At 47.1% G+C, this 21,188-nt stretch overlaps 2 protein-coding genes across 3 annotated transcripts in view; one reads left to right on the top strand and one right to left on the bottom strand.

Moving 5' to 3' along the window:
• The window catches only part of LOC310705084 (uncharacterized protein), a 242,403-nt gene that overhangs the window by 45,916 nt on the left and 175,299 nt on the right, over positions 1-21,188 (top strand). The gene's annotated exons all lie outside the window — the stretch shown is intronic.
• The window catches only part of LOC310705024 (uncharacterized protein), a 275,548-nt gene that overhangs the window by 86,349 nt on the left and 168,011 nt on the right, over positions 1-21,188 (bottom strand). The window contains exons 1-3 of one of the 2 annotated variants that reach the window (XM_083499262.1): positions 18,285-18,753; positions 17,945-18,026; positions 14,218-14,300 (exon numbers count right to left, since the gene is read on the bottom strand). The exons of the other annotated variant lie outside the window; for it this stretch is intronic. Coding sequence (XP_083355388.1) covers positions 14,218-14,300; positions 17,945-18,026; positions 18,285-18,686 — 567 coding nt within the window. The 5' untranslated portion in view covers positions 18,687-18,753. Of the gene's footprint in view, positions 1-14,217; positions 14,301-17,944; positions 18,027-18,284; positions 18,754-21,188 lie in introns of those variants that run through there. 2 annotated transcript variants of the gene reach the window in all.

Genomic DNA, 21,188 nt, shown 5'->3' with positions numbered 1-21,188 from the left:
TATTTGCCTTTTCACCAACAATCCTTTAACTGATTATTATTACTTTGTTTCCAACAGTTTCAGCTCAATTATAACTCGTCTTAGTCCATAGGAATCTTAAATGGCAATTTCTCACTTTAAACTGCCCGTTTGGCAGCTTTGACAGCTGTCAAACTCCGCAGCTCTAACGCAGGCACAAAGGCAGGACGTTCCCGAGCCCGGGAGGGGGGGTTGTTTAAAACAAAAGGAAGGTTTCCAAAACTCCACTCTCCTGCACAAAATTTCCTTTAGTAAAATCTTGAAAGTTAGTGTCCTTTTTAACTCACCCCGCCAAGGGTAGGCTCTCCAGCTTATCTCTTGTGTCGTTGCTTAGATGGTCTGCAAGGGGGGGGGTGCGGACTTCCTTTTAGCACACACCCCGGTCGTCTCCAATTGAAGGTAAAATTTTTATAAAGTCCCAATCCGTCTTACTCACGGGTGATTCTTTCAGTCCAAATTTTCAAGGAAGGAAGTCAGCGCTCTCCGGTCATGGCTCGCGGCTTCGCTCCACCGAGGTAGCGATCGACTCTCAGTGCCACGCCACCCCCGTATCCCCTCCGCAGCCTTTAAAAAGGCTCTTTGCGAATCAGGGGGGGCGCTTAAGGCACCCGCCGAGTCTTCAGTCCGCAGGCTTCCGCGCCTGCGGTTTTTAAGGGTCCCCGCGTCGCCGGCGCGGCAAAGACCCATCCTCAGTGGAGCCGATTCCCTCCGGAGCTCGGAGGGAATCCGCCATTTCCAGATCGCGTCAACCCGGAAGTCTCTTTCCATGAGGTACTTTGGACACAGCCCAGCTTCCTTCACAGCGAGGGGCCACTTTTCCTCGCTTCCCCTCTCTCTTAGCAATCCCACTCCTGAGGTATTTTCCTTTGTATGCCAGACCCAGGGGATCCTCTCAGCCCTTGCCACGGACTTGGGAATCTCCTTTTCCTAGATCTCTCTCCTCCTGACTGGAAGGAGACCCCAGAAGAAGAAGAGGAGAGTCTTCCCACAGCTTCTCCCTCCAGCTTCACTCCCATCTGAATACTCCCTTCAGACCCTCAACATGGTCTCCCCATCTCAGCTGTGAGGCTCCTTCCTCTGGCTCCATAGATATTCATCAGAGCCACTCCTCCCTCCCTCCCTCCCTCCCTCTCCTCATCCCCATCTTCTCTCAACCTTCCCTCTCTCTCATCTCAAATCCCCTCAGAAATGGCTCTCTTTATTTTCCCTCCAAAAGTGCTGGTGCCACCCCCCTCTGGGTAGCCAATCAGAAAGAGGCTCTGGCCCCCTGGTGGAATGGTGAGGCACTGCACCCCCAGACTTTGCTCTGGCTCTGCTGTCCGTCACAGCAGCCAGATGCCCCAGCAGGCCTTGCAATCTCCCCACCGCTTGAGCTGTCCTCCATTGTCTCCCGAGACGGATGAGGAGAAAGCCATTCAGGGGCCACAGGAAAGGGGCATCGGGGGCCGACAGAGGCAAACTGGAGTGGGGCAGCATTGCTGAAAGGATGCCTACCTCTCTCTCTCTTCTTCCTTCTCAATATCCGTTATTGCTAGCTAAGAAATTGGGGGAAGGCAGCTACTCTGTGTAGGGTTTCTTGGGGTTGAGATCCGTAATCTGAGTATGGTACGATTTCTCAGCGATAAATATGATACACTTTTATGGGTGTTATGGAAAATTCCGGGTTGAGAGACGACTCATCAGCCCAGCCAGTTGGGGTGCAAGTCCCTCATGGATCCATGCACTCGGTAAAAGAAGGAAGTTCCAGCCAAGTAATTTGGAGCAAAACAGCGGTCAGTAGACCTTGATCTTTATTTTGCCCAACAGGTCCCCACAGGAGCAAGAACCCAGAACAAAGGGTTACCTTGACTTTTAACCAGAGTACATTTCACAGGGCATCATGAATAGGCCCATACTACATCACAAAGGAGGAGGGGATATAAGATATACACAAGTTCAGCAGGGGCCAGACACCGCTCCCAACACCTCTTAAGTAAGGTAAAGGTACCCCTGCCCGTACAGGCCAGTCATGTCCGACTCTGGGGTTGTGCGCTCATCTTGCTCTAGAGGCCGTGAGCCAGTGCCGTCCGAAGACACTTCCGGGTCACATGGCCAGTGTGACATCGCTGCTCTGGCGAGCCAGCACCAGCGCAGCACACGGAAACGCCGTTTACCTTCCCGCTATAAAGCGGTCCCTATTTATCTACTTGCACTTAAGAGTGCTTTTGAACTGCTAGGTGGGCAGGAGCTGGGACCGAACGACAGAAGCTTACCCCGCCGGGGGGGTTCGAACCGCCGACCATAAGATCGGCAAGTCCTAGGCACTAAGGTTTTACCTACAGCGCCACCCGCGTCCCTTTAACCTCTTAAGTACCCATCACCAAAAGAACAAGGAAACCCTTGGCATCTCCTTGCCCTCAGGACTTGTCCGGAGATGGGCTTTCAGAACACCTGACTTGCTAAATTGCCTCTGTGGATGTCTATTGTTGCCCCCCGTCACTCCCTGGGTGGGGGGCCGTGTATGTGCTCTCAGGCTCGGGGAAAGATGCCCTCTTCCGGCTGCCTACGTGACTTCCTGCTTCTTGGTTCATGGAGGGAGGGGGAGCCCAAATTCACCTTTCTTGCAGGGTTAAAATGCCATTGGAATGAGGAGAGTCGGTTAAAGTATAGATTTTCTACGAATTTATAAAGCTAGGTATCTTCCCTGCGCTGTCAAGTCGAAAGCATACATTCAGGCCTAATATTCGTAACATTGCAACAACTATAAAGATGCCCCCCCCCCCGGAATTTCCATAACATGGGTAAGTGAACTCATATTTGAAACAATGCAGACGCAGTCAAGAAGGATTTTTCTCTAGTGTTTCATTCAGCCTCCCCCGAATAAACACTTAGATTATGTGAAAATAATGGGCGATGCCGTTTTATTTATTTATTTTCATGGTATAAAAGATAATTTTAAAGAAAGCAATGGTTACACAACAGTAAACAACACAAAGCTTGTCTCATGGAATTGCAGACTTTCATCCTGCCATGTGTTACAAGTTTCAATTGATTATTCTAAAAGATCACGCCACATTTCCCCACGAGTGCGGGGTAGATTCCGGCAACAGTCTTCACAATTTATGTATTCAATAAACATTGGCCACATGTCAAGAAACATTGGCCACAGGAATACGGATTGTGTTCCCCCACCTTTTGGATACTTAAATTGTGGTGCCCAGAACTGAACACAGTATTCTAGGTGGGGCCTGACCAAGGCAGAAGAAAGTGGTACTATTCCTGCCCTTGATCTGATTCTGCCTTCTGCCACGTTGGCCTCCCCTCCCCGTTTGGTGTCCTCCGCAAATGTGATGAGCATCCTCTCAGTTCCTTCATCCAAGTCATTTATAACGAAGTTGAACAACAATGGGCCCAGGACAGAACCCTGCAGCACCCCAGGATGATGAGGAACCATGAAAGAGTCCTCTTTGGGTTTGGTCAGTCAAATCCGCCTAACAGTTTCCTCGTTCAGCCCACATTTTACCAGCTTTCTCACGGGGGACTTTGTCAAAAGCCTTGCTGAAATCAAGACGCACGATTTCTACAGCAGTCCACTGATCAAAAAAGTTTGTAACTCCATCCAAAAAAAGGGGAGGAGAGATTTCTCTGCCTTTACTTGTTTTTGAAGGTGATTTATGTAATTATTTAATTTGTATACCGACCGACCCACTGGTGCCAACTTGCATAAAATATTGGAGGAAGGGGCCAGGTAAGGCCTGCTTTGCACAATCAAACATATGATGCATGCAGGTCATTGGAATGGCAATGCCTATCAACTGGGGGGGTGGCCCCCTCAAATATATCATTGGGGGGCAAAATCCCCTCAGCCTCTAAAAGTCGACTCCTGTTCCCACATGTCTCAGGATGGTAACAACATAAAAACACAAAATATACATCTGTAACCTGCCTCACTACCACATTTTAAAAGGGCATTAGATGTCAATAAGCCAAAGGCCTGGTTAACAAGGTGCCTATTTGCCTGGCTCCTAAAGCTGGATAATGGTTTTTCCAACCTTTGCATTAATTCTCTGATGCCTAGTGAGATTGGAGCTCTGACTGAAGCTCTTTCCACATTCCATGCACTGATAGGGTTTCTCCCCTGTATGAATTCTCAGATGCCTAGTGAGAGAGGAGTTCTCAGTGAAGCTCTTTCCACATTCCACACACTGATAGGGTTTCTCCCCTGTATGAATTCTCTGATGGGAAGTGAGATTGGAGCTGCTACTGAAGCTCTTTCCACATTCCACACACTGATAGGGTTTCTCCCCTGTATGAATTCTCTGATGGGAAGTGAGATGGGAACTCGTACTGAAGGTCTTTCCACATTCCATGCACTGTAAGGGTTTCTCCCCTGTATGAATTCTCTGATGGGATATGAGCTGAGCTTTATGCCTGAAGCTCTTTCCACATTCCACACACTGATAGGGTTTCTCCCCTTTATGAATTCTTTGATGTTTTGTGAGATTGGAGCTGCTACTGAAGCTCTTTCCACATTCCACGCACTGATAGGGTTTCTCGCCTGTATGAATTCTCTGATGGGAAGTGAGATCGGAGCTGCTACTGAAGCTCTTTCCACATTCCACGCACTGATAGGGTTTCTCCCCTGTATGAATTTTCTGATGGGAAGTGAGATTGGAGCTGCTACTGAAGCTCTTTCCACATTCCACATACTGATAGGGTTTCTCCCCTGTATGAATTCTCTGATGGGAAGTGAGATCGGAGCTGCTACTGAAGCTCTTTCCACATTCCACGCACTGATAGGGTTTCTCGCCTGTATGAATTCTCTGATGGGAAGTGATATGGGAGCTGTACCTGAAGCTCTTTCCACATTCCACGCACTGATAGGGTTTCTCGCCTGTATGAATTCTCTGATGGGAAGTGATATGGGAGCTGTACCTGAAGCTCTTTCCACATTCCACACACTGATAGGGTTTCTCCCCTGTATGAATTCTCTGATGGGAAGTGAGATCGGAGCTGCTACTGAAGCTCCTTCCACATTCCACACACTGATAGGGTTTCTCCCCTGTATGAATTCTCTGATGGGAAGTGAGATCGGAGCTCTGACTGAAGCTCTTTCCACATTCAATGCACTGATAGAGTTTCTTTCCAATGAGATTTCGTTGACGGGAACTGGAATGGGAGCTCTGACTGCAGCTCTTTCCACATTCCAAATTTTTACGTGCCTTCTCCACTCTGCAGATTCTGTTGTGGTCACCTTTGTTCTTGATTTCCAATTCATCACAATCTGCAATGGAGAGAAAAAGGGATTAGAGCCTCAGGAACAAATGGAGCCCCCAGTTAGGAAATAATGCCCATTAAATTTGTTGTAGAGAAGGCAGTGTTCATTACCTTTGTTATATATAATAAACCAATGTATTTATTATTGGATTCTAATCATTGGTTGAATGTTGCTTTGTTTGAAATAAGTTACTCATTTTAAAAATTTTGTACTTTTTGTAAAAATTTTGTACTTTTTTCATTGGATTAGATGCTATTATTACTGTTTCATGTTTATACAGTAGCACCTCAGGTTACGTAACCCTCGGATTATATAAACATCAGCTTATGATAGCGACAAATCCATGCGCATGCGCAGAACCGTGATCCTCGGGTTGCGAAAACCTCGGGATCTGGCCAGACCTTTGGAACGGATCCCATTCGCAACCAGAGGTACCACTGTATGTGTGTTGGAAGCTTCCCAGATTGGCTGGGGCAACCCAGCCAGATGGTCGGCGTATAAATAAAAATTATTATTATTACTATTATTATTACTGCTACTACTACCTGAGATTCAATCAGCCTGGCTCTTCTCTGGGACAGATGTTGTTTGGCCCAGTCATGGCATCTCCTCCATCTCCAGTGTCAGTCGTCTCTTTGGTCAACCCAAGACTGACAGCAGCAAAAACAAAAACAGAAAAGCTGACAGAAGCTACATATCTTTCCTAACAACTCTGAAGCTGACATTTAAGATGCCTGGGCAGTTCAGATCAGCCCAACTGTGGTAGAAGGAGGCAGAACTGGAGGAAGATTGTTCACAGAAAAAACTGTAATTTATTATTTCATGTGGGGGGGTGTTAGGTTCCCAGGTGTTGTAATGGGCGCTGTGAAAATATATGAGGTTTGTCACATAGAGGTATTTCTTGAATTTCCTGGCAGATAGGATGATCCCACACGGAGGCTTACCAAGAGAGGCCACGATCCCCCAATTCTCCTCCATGACATCCTTATGCAGAGCTCTCTGGTCAGGATCCAGCAACTCCCACTCCTCGTCCGTGAAACGAACAGCGACATCTTCAAAGCACACTAGACCCTAAAAGAAAAAGGGAAATGTCCTCCTCTGAGACAGCAGAAATATAATCTGCTACACAATGCTCTGTGGTTTTCTTCCTGTTAATTGCTGTGTTATTTCAATAGGATTGCTTTGCTGCACATTTTAATTATGGGTACCTATTTTAACGCTTTAATTGAATTCTTTTATTCTGCATTTTAACTGTGGGTATTCGTCTTTTTGCATCCAGCTTATGTTTTCCACGTTTTTCTGCCTACGCAAGCATCCCAGTTTCCCCGATGGAAGGATCCACTTTCTCCTCTCCTCATGAGTTGTTCTGGGGAGGTTCCCTCCCAATGCCCTAGAGCCAAATTCAAGGGGTTCATGGGGGCATGGAGAGGGGAGGAGTGGGGGGCAGGCCCCATTTTGCAGCGGATGGGGCTGGCTAGGTGAATCCTGGCCACTATTTGTTATTGTCTGTCCGCTGCTTAGAAGCCTATTTTAGCATTCACTGATGAATATAGAAATAAAATAAGCCTAGTTTGGATGGCCATCTGTCTGGGAGGATCTAGCTGAGACTCCTGCAATGCAGGGGGTGGGACTTGATGACCCTTGGGGTCCCTTTCAACTCTAGGATTACATGAAAACTGCAACTACAGATGAATCCTACTGGCAACATTCAGAAGGCTGGGGTCACAGAGTTACCGTATTTTTCGCTCTATAACACACACCTGACCATAACACGCACATAGTTTTTAGAGGAGGAAAACAAGAAAAAAAAATTCTGAAAGAAACAGTGGATGTATCATTTTTGTGTTTCATGCTGGGGCCACAGACATGTGATTTGATGGTGAGTTTGGGGTAGTCCAATGCAAAAATCCTGAGAATCCATGTTGATTCATGCTTTGTAACCACGTTTTTGCACCATTGCAGCCCCAGGAAACAGCGGGTGTGTGATTTTTTTGGTGTAGGCTGTAGCCATGTACATGCTATGTGATCTGATAGTGAATTTGGGGTGACCGAGTGCAAAGATCCTGAGGATCCATGTGGATCCGTGCTTTGTAACCACATTTTTGCACCACTGCAGCCCCAGGCAACAGTGGGTGCATGATTTTTTTGGTGCAGGCTGTAGCCATGGACATGCTATGTGATCTGATGGTGAATTTGGGGTGACCGAGTGCAAAGATCCTGAGGATCCATGTGGATCCGAGCTTTGTAACCACATTTTAAGTGGGGAGGGAAGGAAAAACACAGAAGGGACAAAGAGCACGAGAGGGGTGTGCAGCTAGCTAACAATGCAGGAGAGGGGTTTAACAGGAGGGAGGAAAGGAAGGCAAAAGTTTTCCCCACCCACCCAAGCCAGCCCTCTGCCTCTGTCTCCCTCCCCCCTGCATATTTTCCGGCTGCCTGCGAGTCCCTAGAATGCTGAAAGCAGCAGCAGCACGGAGAGGAGGAGGTGGTGGCTGTTGGGTGAGTTCCTTTTAGGTGGGAATTTCCTCAAGGATTATCTTTTACATTCAGAGGGAAGAAGGTGAAAATTAAAACACCAGAGGACAAAGATAAGTTTCTGAACGACCACGAAGAAGACCTTCAGAAAGGGATTACAGGGCCTGGATCTTGGCCACCGCCACCGCCTGTACCCACACCTTTGGGATCAGCTGACCAGGAGAAAGAAACATCACCACCTACCGAATAACAGATTTGCCCAGGATGTCTCTGCAACTTTTAGCTGGAACATTAATGGTGGAAATTCCCCGGAAAAAAGGAGAAGGATATTTCACATACTAAAGAAAGAACAACTGGACATTATTTGCTTGCAGGAAACACATGTGACTAGACTCCACAGAAAAGTGCTAATTAATAAAAGATTAGGCCAAGAATTTGTTTCATCAGACCGAGTAAAAAAGAGAGGAGTGGTGATCTATGCAAAGGAGAGTCTTTCACCAAAATTTCTTTTTAAAGATGAGCAAGGAAGAATCTTGGCAATTGAAATACAAACTCAGGGTGAAAAGTTTTTGATATTGGGAATCTATGCACCGAACGAAGGGAAATCGGAATTTTACAAGAAGCTGCATGAGACAATGCTGGACTATCTGGACTATAGTAACATCATTATGATGGGAGATATGAATGGGGTGGTGTCTACAAACATGGATAAGTCACAAAGCCAAAATGTTACAAAAGATGGCAGACTACCTAAAACCTTTTTTGAACTGACTGACAATATGGACTTGATTGATATTTGGAGGACAAAAAAACCCCTAAGAAGAGAAGGAACATTCTTTTCTGAAGCCCAACTGACATGGACAAGAATTGACCAAATTTGGATAACCAGAGGTCTGGCACCTAGGACCAGAAAAGTGGAAATCTGCCCAAAGACCTGCTCCGACCATAACGCAGTAAAGATGGATATGAGACTAACTACAACCGGCTCCTTTAGATGGAGGATGAATGACAACCTGTTTAGAGATCAGGAGATCATCAAAAAGGCCCAAAAAGTTTTGAAGGACTACTTCGAAATAAATTTGAACACTACGGTGGAAAAAAGAGTAATCTGGGACGCAAGCAAAGCCGTAATAAGAGGGTTTCTGATACAACAGAACTCAATAAAGAAAAGAGCACAGAATGAGAAAAAGGACAAGATCTTGGAGAAAATTAAGGAATGTGAGAAGAAGTTAAGATCAAAACCGAAGTCACAGAAGATTCTGAGAGAAATTAAACTTCACCAAGCACAATACTCTAAATTGATAAATCAGGAAGTGGAGTGGAAAATTAAGTTAATGAAACAAAGATCATTTGAATCGGCAAATAAATGTGGAAAGTTGTTAGCATGGCAATTGAAAAAGAGACAAAAATTAAATACGGTTACTAATTTAGAGATTGAAGGGAAAAATATTCAGAATCCCGTGGAGATTAGAAAGTGTTTCCAGAGATACTTTAAACAACTTTATACTCAAGGGCCGCAAAATGAGATTGAGATAGACCAATTTTTGAAAAGGAATGGCTTACCAAAATTGTCTCAAGAAAATAAAACAATCCTGAATCATAAAATAACACAACAAGAGATTGAAGGTGTCATTCAGAATATGCAATTGGGCAAATCTCCAGGGCCAGATGGGCTCACCTCCAAGTATTATAAGATACTGAAAGATTATTTGATACAACCATTAATGGAGGTTTGCAACGAGATTATGGAAGGTAAGAAGGCACCGGAATCGTGGAAAGAAGCTTTCATCACATTGATACCTAAATCAGAAACTGAAAAGACACAACTTAAGAACTACCGTCCCATCTCCCTCCTGAATGTGGATTACAAAATTTTTGCTGACATTTTGGCAAATAGACTTTAAAAAGTGTTAAATGAAGTAATTCATAAAGACCAGGCAGGCTTTCTCTCAGGCAGACATTTGTTTGACAACACTAGAAATATTATTGACATTTTGGAACTTTTACAAACGAACATTAATACTAAAGCTGTGTTGATTTTTATAGACGCGGAGAAGGCCTTTGACAACATCTCTTGGAAGTTTATGAAGAAAAATTTGGGAGGGATGGGAGTGGGACGGGGGTTTGAAAATGGCATAGAGGCAATCTACTCAGAACAAAAAGCTAAATTAATAGTTAACAATGTGGTGACAGAAGAGTTCAAGATTGAGAAAGGGACACGACAAGGCTGCCCTATTTCCCCTTTGTTATTTATTTCGGTCCTGGAGGTGCTCCTGAATATGATTAGAGGGGACCAGTTGGTGGAAGGGATTCAGGGCGGAGTCAAACAATATAAACTTAAAGCTTTTGCAGATGACTTGGTTTTGACATTGCAGGAGCCAGAATCTAGTACGAAAAGGGTTTTAGAACTGATACATGAGTTTGGTCGGGTGGCGGGTTTTAAACTAAACAAGCAAAAGACTAAGGTTTTGGAAAAAAAATTGACAACTGTGGAATCAGAAAGGTTTCAGAAAGAGACAGATCTAAAAGTGGTTAAAAAGGTGAAATACCTAGGGGTTAACATGACTGCCAAAAATCTGAATTTATTTAAGGGCAACAATGAGAAGTGTTGGACAGAAATTAAAAAGGACTTAGAAAGTTGGTCAAGACTTAAACTTTCCTTGTTGGGCCGAATTGCTGCGATTAAGATGAATGTATTGCCAAAAATGTTGTTTCTGTTTCAGACCCTACAGATTGTGGACAGAGTGGAATGTTTTACAAAGTGGCAGAGAGATACAAAGTGGCAGAGAGATATGAAGGGAACGCAGTGGATGTAGCCTACCTTGATTTCAGCAAGGCATTTGACAAGGTGCCCCATGATATTCTTGTAAAGAAGCTGGTAAAATGCGGTCTTGACTATGCTACCAATCAGTGGATTTGTAACTGGCTGACTGACCAAACCCAAAGGGTGCTCATCAATGGTTCCTCTTCATCCTGGAGAAGAGTGACTAGTGGGGTGCCACAGGGTTCTGTCTTGGGCCCGGTCTTATTCAACATCTTTATGAACGACTTGGATGATGGACTCAAGGGCATCCTGATCAAATTTGCAGATGACACCAAACTGGGAGGGGTGGCTAACACCCCAGAGGACAGGATCACACTTCAAAACGACCTTGACAGATTAGAGAACTGGGCCAAAACAAACAAGATGAATTTTAACAGGGAGAAATGTAAAGTATTGCACTTGGGCAAAAAAAAATGAGAGGCACAAATACAGGATGGGTGACACCTGGCTTGAGAGCAGTACATGTGAAAAGGATCTAGGAGTCTTGGTTGACCACAAACTTGACATGAGCCAACAGTGTGACGTGGCAGCTAAAAAAGCCAATGCAATTCTGGGCTGCATCAATATGAGTATAGCATCTAGATCAAGGGAAGTAATAGTGCCACTGTATTCTGCTCTGGTCAGACCTCACCTGGAGTACTGTGTCCAGTTCTGGGCACCACAATTCAAGAAGGACACTGACAAACTGGAACGTGTCCAGAGGAGGGCAACCAAAATGGTCAAAGGCCTGGAAACGATGCCTTATGAGGAACGGCTAAGGGAGCTGGGCATGTTTAGCCTGGAGAAGAGGAGGTTAAGGGGTGATATGATAGCCATGTTCAAATATATAAAAGGATGTCACATGGAGGAGGGAGAAAGGTTGTTTTCTGCTGCTCCAGAGAAGCGGACACGGAGCAGTGGATCCAAACTACAAGAAAGAAGATTCCACCTAAACATTAGGAAGAACTTCCTGACAGTAAGAGCTGTTTGACAGTGGAATTTGCTGCCAAGGAGGTTGGCATGGGGTTGGACTCGATGGCCCTTGTGGTCTCTTCCAACTCTATGATTCTATGATTCTATGATTCTATAATTCTCTATTTCTAAGTTTGTCTGGCAGGGCAAAAAGCCCCGAATAAAATTTAAAATACTAACGGATGCTAAGGAGAGAGGGGGGTTTGCCCTGCCAGATTTGAGGTTGTATTATGAATCTGCAGCTCTCTGCTGGCTGAAAGATTGGATTCTCCTTGAGAACACTGATGTCCTGGATCTGGAAGGGTTTAACAATGCTTTTGGATGGCATGCATATTTGTGGTATGACAAGGTAAAAATCCATAAGTCTTTCAAGAACCATATTGTCAGGAAGGCAGTGTTTAATGTCTGGGTAAAATACAAAGACTTATTAGAAAATAAGACCCCAAGGTGGCTGTCACCAATGGAAGCCAAGGCCCAGAAAAGACTAAATATGGAGGCAAATTGGCCGAAATATTGGGAAATATTAGAAAAAGAAGGAGATACTTGGAGATTGCAGAGTTTTGAGAAATTAAAGGATAAAGTGCAAAACTGGTTACACTATGCTCAGATTAGAGAGGTCTTCAAGCTAGATAAGAAAACAGGTTTCCAGGTGGAAAAATCAAAACTAGAAACAGAACTGTTAGAACCTAAGACCAAGGTACTTTCAAAAATGTATAACTTGCTGCTGAAATGGAATACGCAGGATGAAACAGTTAAATCAGCCATGATAAAATGGGCGCAGGACATTGGGCACAACATTATGTTTGTTGACTGGGAAAGGTTATGGACCACCGGTGTGAAGTTTACGGCTTGTAACGCCTTGAAGGAAAATATTATGAAAATGATATACAGGTGGTACATAACCCCAGACAAGCTTGTAATCATTTGCATGATAACAAATGTTGGAAATGCAAGGAGACTGAAGGAACATTCTTTCACCTATGGTGGACTTGTCCGAGAGTGAAGGCCTTCTGGGAAATGATCTATAATGAGTTAAAAAAGGTATTTAGGTATACCTTCCTTAAGAAACCAGAAGCCTTCCTTTGGGGCATTGTCGGCCAAGGGGTGTTAAAGAATGACAGAACTTTTTTTATGTATGCAACTATAGCAGCAAGAATACTTATTGCGAAATACTGGAAGACCCAAGATTTACCCACAATGGAAGAATGGCAGACGCAACTGATAGACTATATGGAATTGGCTGAAATGACCGGCAGAATTCGAGACCTGGGAGAAGAGACGGTGGAAGAGGACTGGAAAAAATTCAAACACTATTTACAAAAACACTATAAATTGTATGAATGTTAGGAGAATGCACGCTTGAAAGTAACAGGGCAGCAGCAATCTGGCTGTATGATATATGAAAATAAGTGTGACTTATTGGAATGAAGAAGTTTGAAATAATATTATGTTTAAATTAAGCAGTTCAGCATACGATAAAGTTATTTAAAATTTGGGACATAATATTTGAGACAAGTTAAGAATTGAAATAAGGTAATAAATTGTTGTCTATAACTATCTGACCGAGAACGCAGAGAAGGGAGATGTGAGGAAGTCTTAAGATCATGAAAATACGACTGTTCAACAACTGTATTTTATACCTATCTTTCTTTTACTCTTTGTTTATCTTTCTTAATTTTATTCTGATTTTTCTGTGGTGATGGTACTTTATATGTTTGGTGGTTTGTTTGTTGTTTAAAGAAAATTGCAATAAATATCTTTTTTTTAAAAAAGGAATTAGAAGGAACAACGCGATCCTTTCCTTTCCTCTCTGCTTGCCAGGAGGGCAGGGGATTTCCCTGCTCTTTGTTGCGTTTGAGCAAACACAGGAACTGAAAACAGAAGAGGGTGGGCAGTAAGACCCTGAGGCAGAATGCAGGAAAGCAGCAGCCTCGCTTCTGAAGCCTTCCCTCCCTTCCCTCCTCCGTGACACGCGATCTAAATTTTGCCTGAAATTTGCTCCTGCACTCAGGCCAGTCGGCTCCAGGGACCACAGATTCGCTCAATAACACGCACAGACATTACCCCTTACTTTTTAGGAGAAAAAATGTGCGTGTTATAGAGTGAAAATTACAGTATATGGGCAGGAAATCCCACAGTTCACAGCTGGAGTTAACTCTTTATCAGCAAGAACACGATGTTCACAGACTTGGCTGAGTTTTGGGCCTCATGAGAACAGCAGCTCATTCCCTGAGCCTCTTCCTCGACAAAAGCAGTTGCTGAGAGTGAAGGCCCCTGGCTCCCAACTCCCCACAGCTTTCCAAGTCCCCTCCTCTCTGGGGTTTCTGGCAAGTGATTGAACAGTGCGCCAGTGTGCAGCCTGCCTTTGCTTCTCCATGTTAGACTCTCGACCTTCCTCCTCCCACTCGCCTCCTTCCACTTCTGCCTCCGATTCTGGACTGCATTCTGCCTCAGAGTCTCCCAGCTCACTAAGCCCTGTTGCCCCTTCAGCTTCTGACACCTCCTCTTCCCAGGCGTCTCACTCTTCTCCATCTGACCGCCCATCCTTCCTCTACCTTCACTCCTTGGGCTCTGAGATGTCTTCCTTTCCTGGTTCCCTGGCTGCTTCCTCCCACCATTCCTCTGTGCCCAACCAGTCCATGACACTGCTCCATCCCTCAGCCTCTTTCCCCACAAAATAGCTTCCCCTGACCTGAGCTGGTTCCACAGCCGCTGCTTCCCTTCTGCCCCCATGAAAAGGTGGATCAGGAGGTTTTGCCAGCATCCTTCTGTCACCTGCAAGAGAAAAAACGTAAGCAGGATGCAAGGAATGCCCACGTCTCTCATAGGTGAAACAGGGCATCTCTAACTACAGATGGGCCTTTCAGAAAGCTAAGAATGCAGTTAGACATTTGTGCCCATTTCATATGTTAGTTGTGCAAAATTACTACTCCCTTCCTTTGGACCCTTGTTCCCAACTGCCCCCCCCCAAAAAAAGAACTCACAGATTAGTTGGAAAACCAACAGAATGAGACCAAACAGAGAAAACGGCCACCTAGCGCACCAGCAGCCACCCTGTCAGGCCTATTGGAGGCAGTGGCCGGCTGGGCCTTGGAGTTCCCTAACCCAGTGTTTTTCAACCACTGTTCCGCAGCACACTAGTGTGCCGCGAGATGTTGCCTGGTGTGCCGTGGGAAAAATTAAAAAAATCGAAAGATTTTTTTAAAAAAGTCAAATTTTCGATTGGGGCACCATCCCCGGAGGGAGGCGGGTGAGTCGGGCGGCGAGAGGCGGGGCGGCGACGGCGAGGAGAGGCTGCCCAGCGCTGGGTTCTTGCCGTCTGCCTGCCTGGCTGCCTGCGAGCTCGGCGGGCAGCGCCTCCATCCGCAGCGCCCGCCTCGCGGCTCTCATTCCCTGCCCCTGCCAAAGCTCACCCAGCCAAGCCGTGCTCTCCTTCCTGCCTCGCTTTGCTGCCTCCTCCCCCCCCACCCCCAAAGCTTGGAGGTTCCCCGGCAAGGGGGAGGGGGAAAAAATGAAACTTACACTTTCGTGTGTCCCTCCCGGCGTGAGTTGCGCACTGAATAAAGTATTTTATAATTTTTCATATTTCTGTTTACTTACTATTTCATAATAAAGTAATTATAAAATACTTTCTTTGTGTTTATTTGATTCCTATTAAAGAGAATTACTTTATATATAGTCAATATAGGCACAGAGTTAATTTTTTAAACATTTTCTAATGGTGGTGTGCCTCGAGATTTTTTTCATGAAACAAGTGTGCCTTTGCCCAAAAAAGGTTGGGAAACACTGCCCTAACCTATTGGTGTTGGGGGACTTTAACATCCATGCTGATGCCACTCCCTCCTCACAGGCTCTGGACCTGGTGTCTTCCATGGCGACACTAGGGCTCTCCCAGTTTGTTTCGGGCCCCACACATCAAGCAGGCCACACGCTGGATTTGATCTTTGGCGTAGGTATAGATGTGATCATGTCTCCTTTGATGAAGGTGCCATGGTCTGATCACTACGCTCTGAAAGCCAGGATTGACTTTCCAACCCTACCCTGCTTAGGCGGCGAGCCGATTTGGGCTCGCCCGCAGCGGCTGATGGACCCTGATAGATTCCGCCAAGCCTTGCGGGACCTTGCTCCCCCTGGCGACTCATTGACTGAGCTTGTTGAGGGCTGGAATGCCCAGCTCCTGGCAGCCATCAATGAGATCACACCTAAGCGCCCTCTGCGACCCCGCAGAAACCGGGCTCCCTGGTTTACCGAGGAGCTTCGGAAAATGAAGCGGGACCTCAGACGGCTAGAGCGAGTATGGCTGGGTGCCCGTGACGGAGCCTCAAGAACATCTTATAGGGCTTTTATGAAAACCTACGAGATGGCGGTGAAGGCTGCTAAGAAGTCATACTTCTCAGCCTCCATTGCATCCGCCAGCTCTCGCCCAGCGCAATTATTTAGTATAATCAGGTCTTTAACGTCCCTTGTGGGACAGCCAAATTTAAATAACAAATTGACACACGGCTGTGAGGCATTTGCGAGCTTTTTTGCGGAGAAGGTCTTGTTGCTCCGCCATGACCTCCCTGCCAATTTGGATACAATAAAGGAACTGGAGGCCCCTCGACTGTCCTTGGGTCCAGTATTGGACCACTTTGACCGGATATCCCCAGCTGATGTGGACAGACTCCTCCGAGCTGGAAAGCCCACCACCTGTCCTCTCGACCCGTGCCCGTCTTGGCTGATTAGAGCGTGTCCAGACGAGGTGCGGGCCCCCCTGGGGGATATCATCAATTTGTCCCTTGGCACCGGGATATTTCCAGGGGAACTGAAGGAGGCGGTGGTGCGTCCGCTCTTAAAAAAACATCATTAGATCCTTTAGATCTATCCAATTACCGCCCTGTTTCGAATCTTCCGTTCCTGGGTAAGGTGATTGAGAGAGCGGTTGCTGAACAGCTTGGTAGGTTTCTGGATGAAACATCGGCTCTGGATCCATTCCAGTCCGGCTTCCGTGCTGGTCATGGGACCGAGACGGCTCTGGTTGCCCTAACAGATGATCTTCGTAGACAGCTGGATCGAGGCGGGTCGGGGCTGCTGATTCTTCTAGATCTGTCAGCAGCTTTTGACATGGTCGATCACGAACTTCTGGACCACTGCCTTGCCGACGTAGGGATTCAGGGCACAGTCCTTCAATGGCTGTGCTCGTTTCTCTCTGGTCGGGGACAGAGGGTGGCGCTTGGGGGGGGAATTGTCATCACGCCACTCCTTGGTGTGTGGAGTACCTCAGGGTGCGATACTCTCCCCGATGCTTTTCAACATCTTTATGTGCCCCCTCGCCCAGCTTGTTTGGAGTTTTGGGCTGGGTTGCCATCAGTATGCCGATGACACCCAACTCTATCTGTTGATGGATGGCCATTCTGACTCGGCCCCAGACACACTGACCAGATGTTTGGTAGCTGTGGCTGGATGGTTACGTGGGAGCCGGTTGAAGTTAAATCCTTCGAAGACAGAGGTCCTGTGGCTGGGACGGGGCGATATGGGATGGGGGGGCAACTCCCATCTATTGCGGGGGCGCAATTAGTGCCAGACCTTCCATTAAGAGTTTGGGTGTAATCTTCGACACCTCCCTTTCCATGGAGGCGCAGATTGCAGCTATAACAAAGGCAGCATTTTTCCATCTCCGCCAAGCTAAGCAGTTGGCCCCTTATCTCTCTCGCCCTGACCTAGCCACTGTGATCCACGCGACGGTCACCTCCAGACTGGATTATTGTAACTCGCTCTACGTGGGGCTGCCCTTGAGACTGACCCAGAAACTCCAGCGGGTGCAGAATGCCACGGCGAGACTCCTTGTGGGGTCTTCGCTGTGAGATCACATTCACCCGGTGCTATACCAGCTGCACTGGCTCCCGGTGGAGTACAGGATCAGGTTTAAGGTGCTGGTTTTAACCTTCAAAGCCCTATACGGCCTAGGACCCTCGTACCTACGGGACCGCCTCTCCTGGTATGCCCCACAGAGAAACTTACGGTCTTCAAATAAAAACATCTTGAAGGTCCCAGGCCACAGAGAAGTTAGGCTGGCCTCAACTAGAGCCAGGGCTTTTTCGGCTGTGGCTCCGATCTGGTGGAACGCTCTGTCACAAGAGACCAGGGCCCTGTGGGACTTGACATCTTTCCGCAGGGCCTGCAAGACAGAGCTGTTCCACTAGGCCTTTGGCCAGGGCACAGCCTGACTCCCCTCGGCAATCTTCGCGGAGCTCTGGCCCAATGGTTGCCAGTGGCTTGAATTAATTAATTTTACAATGAATGATTTTAGAATGTTGTTTATGCTGTACTTTTGTACTGTTTTATTGTTGTTAGCCGCCCTGAGCCCGGCTTCGGCTGGGGAGGGCGGGATATAAATAAAATTTATTATTATTATTATTAAAAGCCACCTTCCTCCTTACCCAGTGGCCTCTCTCTGGTGTCCAACGGAGGCCTCTCTGCCTCACAGGAATCCAGGTCCATTTCTGCAGAACGATCCATTTTCTGAAAGAGCAACAAGGATTCAAAACAGAGAATGAATGGCGAGAAATGTTAGAAATAATAATAATAATAATAATAATAATAATAATAATAATAAATTTTATTTATATCCCGCCCTCCCCAGCCGAAGCTTTAAGGGTGTTAGATCTCATTCCATGGATGCCTTCCCAGGAAAAGGAAGGGCCATCAGTAGAGCATTATGGGATGTTCTCCATCCTGTTTGGAGCCCCTTGGGAGTATCCAGAGCAAAGTCTCTCTCACCTGCTTTCTCTCCTCTGCCTGACTCAGGAGGAAACCTTCGGCCAGGGCCACCGCCTGGGAACTGGTCTCCGCTCCACAGTCCCTCACCCAGCTCTCCATCTCTGGTGGAAGGACAGCCAGGAACTGCTCCAAGATCACCAGGTCCAGCATCTCAGCTTTCGTGTGCCTTTCTGGCTTCAGCCACAGATGGCAAAGGTGGTAGAGTCGGCTGCAAACCTCTCGGGGCCCTTTGGCTTGCAGGTAGCAGAACTGCCTCAACTGCTGGCTCTGCACCTCTGAGCGGAGGGTGTCCTCCTCACCCAGAATCTTCAGCACAGAGTTTTCCCAGAATCCCCCACTGCTCCCAGTTTGGATGGCATGGCCTCTTCCTGCTCCAGGGCCAGCTGAGTCTTGCTCATCCATCTGTGGTCTCAGGAAGCCTCTGAGAGATTGGAAGGAACCCTTTGGTCTTCTGCCAAGTTCTGCCTGTGCTAATTGTTGGGAAACTGCCAGGGAGATATTGTCCATCATGGCCCCAAGCTGGCTGCCGGACGTCATTCGATCTCCCCTAGACAGGCAGATCCAGCAGTTAGCGACACGAAGCCTCAGAAATAGATTGGCTGCATTCCAGGGCTTGTGCACACTGTTTATCAGCAGTAAACACAGCCAGAAAGCTTGCACCGCAGAAGAGCATATTTTACAGACTTTATTTAGCGTTGAACAGAACAAAGGAAAAACATGACCGTTCTGAGTCAGTGTCTTCGACCGACTGAAATCGAAAGGAAACAGCAAGCATAAACATCCTGTGAACAGGACATGCGCAGACTCTGTAACTCACAAAGCCTGCTCCCTTTTAAGGTGGAACGGAAATATCCTAACACTAATGAGGTGCTAGCAAATCCTACAAAGCAAATACATTGTTTAGTTACAGAATTTTTAGGTCATAAGAAGAGAAATGTTCCTTGAGCAAGCACGGATGAGTCTTCCTAGTGCGGGGCTACTCTGCCACCCAGCTCGTCGGACTAGGTCCGCGGGTCCCTGCGGAAGAAAATGAGCTCAGCCGGACAGGAGCAAACTGCAGAAGATCCAAGTTTATTGTGCAACAGGTTCAAGGCGAGATTGAACCCCGAGAAAGGGGTGACATGAACTTTTGAAATTTCCCTCCATATCCCAGAATACATCCCAGTTACATCATGAATACATTAAGAGGTTGGGTTACACAGATTACATCACGAATACATTAGGAAGAGGTTGGGTTACACCGGATTAACATATGGAGGAGGGAGGGGGGAATATGCAGAGAGCTGGAGATATGGAGGAGGGAGGGGGGAATATGCAGAGAGCTGGAGATATGGAGGAGGGAGGGGGGAATATGCAGAGAGCTGGAGATATGGAGGAGGGAGGGGGGAATATGCAGAGCTGGAGATATGGAGGAGGGAGGGGGGAATATGCAGAGAGCTGGAGATATGGAGGAGGGAGGGGGGAATATGCAGAGAGCTGGAGATATGCGCAGATAAGCACATCCTGAGAAGACAATGGTCCATGTATGCATAGTCTGCCACCTGGCATCGCCCGGAGGAAGGGCTTGGCAGAGCGATTTGACCGGATTAGGGTCTTGACACCTTGCTTGAGGGATTATGGAAGACAGGGGGTGTGTCATGGGGTCCTAGAGAAATTGAGCAAATTGGCACGTGGATTTTCTATGAATTTTATAGATTTTAGTCCCTTTTGACATTGACAATTGGAAATAAATGGATATATTGTAGCGAAGAAGGAGGTGAAGAAGACATGCCCCCCCCCTTCCGTATCACTAGGAACCAGGGTGGGACTGTACCAAACCATGAGATATCTTCTGAAGAAGAAGACGGAGGAGGAGGAGGAAGGAGGAGGAGGAGGAGGAGGAGGAGGAGGAGGAGGAGAGGAAGCAGCCTCTAGCCCTCCTAGGAGGAAGATTGCAATGCAAAATGTGGAGGCAACTGAAGGGATTTCTCTGAGGTGAATCAGTCTAGTTGCTCCTGCCTTCGAGTAAATGCAAGAAGTCAGAACTGACTGACAAGGGGATAATTTGTATCTTGTGGAAAATGGATACTTGGCTCTAGTGGGGGTCCTCATCCGGGGGGCCCTCAGGAGTTGCTCCCCCCACCCCCACTCCCCTGCTTCTGTCTCCTTTTCTTGCACTTGGTCTCTCTCCTGCTCTCCAGACAGACTCCTGGGGTGGGGTCCCTTTTTCTTTGCTCCGAGGGCCAGGAATGTATCTGGACAGGGGCCAAGTGGGTGGAGCCAAAGACATCTCCCTTGAAGCTTCGGGTGAAGGGCAGGAAATTTATTATTCTCTTAGATAGCTTAACACACGCACAGCCACTGATGCCAAGGGGTGGGGTCCCTTTTTCTTTGATCTGAGGGCCAGGAATGTATCTGGACATTATTATTCTCTTGGATGGCTTAACACACGCACAGCCATTGATGCCAAGGTCCCTGGAGGCTCAGGGAGTAGCAGCGCCCATTTCCGGCTGCTTTGCCAGCAACAATCCCTTTGGGAGAGAGAGGATGTGGTCCTGGGATGCCCTGCTCTGGGTGCGAGGGGACTGCTGCAGTGGCCTCCGTGGGGAGCGGCCCTGGGAGACACTGGGAAACTGGTCCCCAATGCAGCAGCCAGACTCTGGGCTGGGATCCCTCTCTTTACTCCTCTCCTTTCTCTCCCATCTTTCATTCCTCCCTCCCTGTGGGGGTTTCTGGGGGGGGGGGCTAGTCCACCTCCTCGTCCAGCTTTGGAAAACCATTTGCACATGTTCCCTCTGTTGTGCACTGATACTGAGAGACGTCACACAGTCCCAGGGACTCCTTTGTTTAAAGAAAGAGATTTCGGGGGAGTCATTTTCTTTCTGAGGGGGGGGGCGGAAGGCCAAATGAGTTTGGGATCCTCTG

This window comes from Podarcis liolepis, assembly GCF_965112155.1.
Source record: "Podarcis liolepis genome assembly, chromosome: 4".
Lineage (NCBI taxonomy): Eukaryota > Metazoa > Chordata > Lepidosauria > Squamata > Lacertidae > Podarcis > Podarcis liolepis.
The sequence above is the reverse complement of the archived record's forward strand: the minus strand, read 5'-3'. Positions and strand labels throughout refer to the sequence as shown.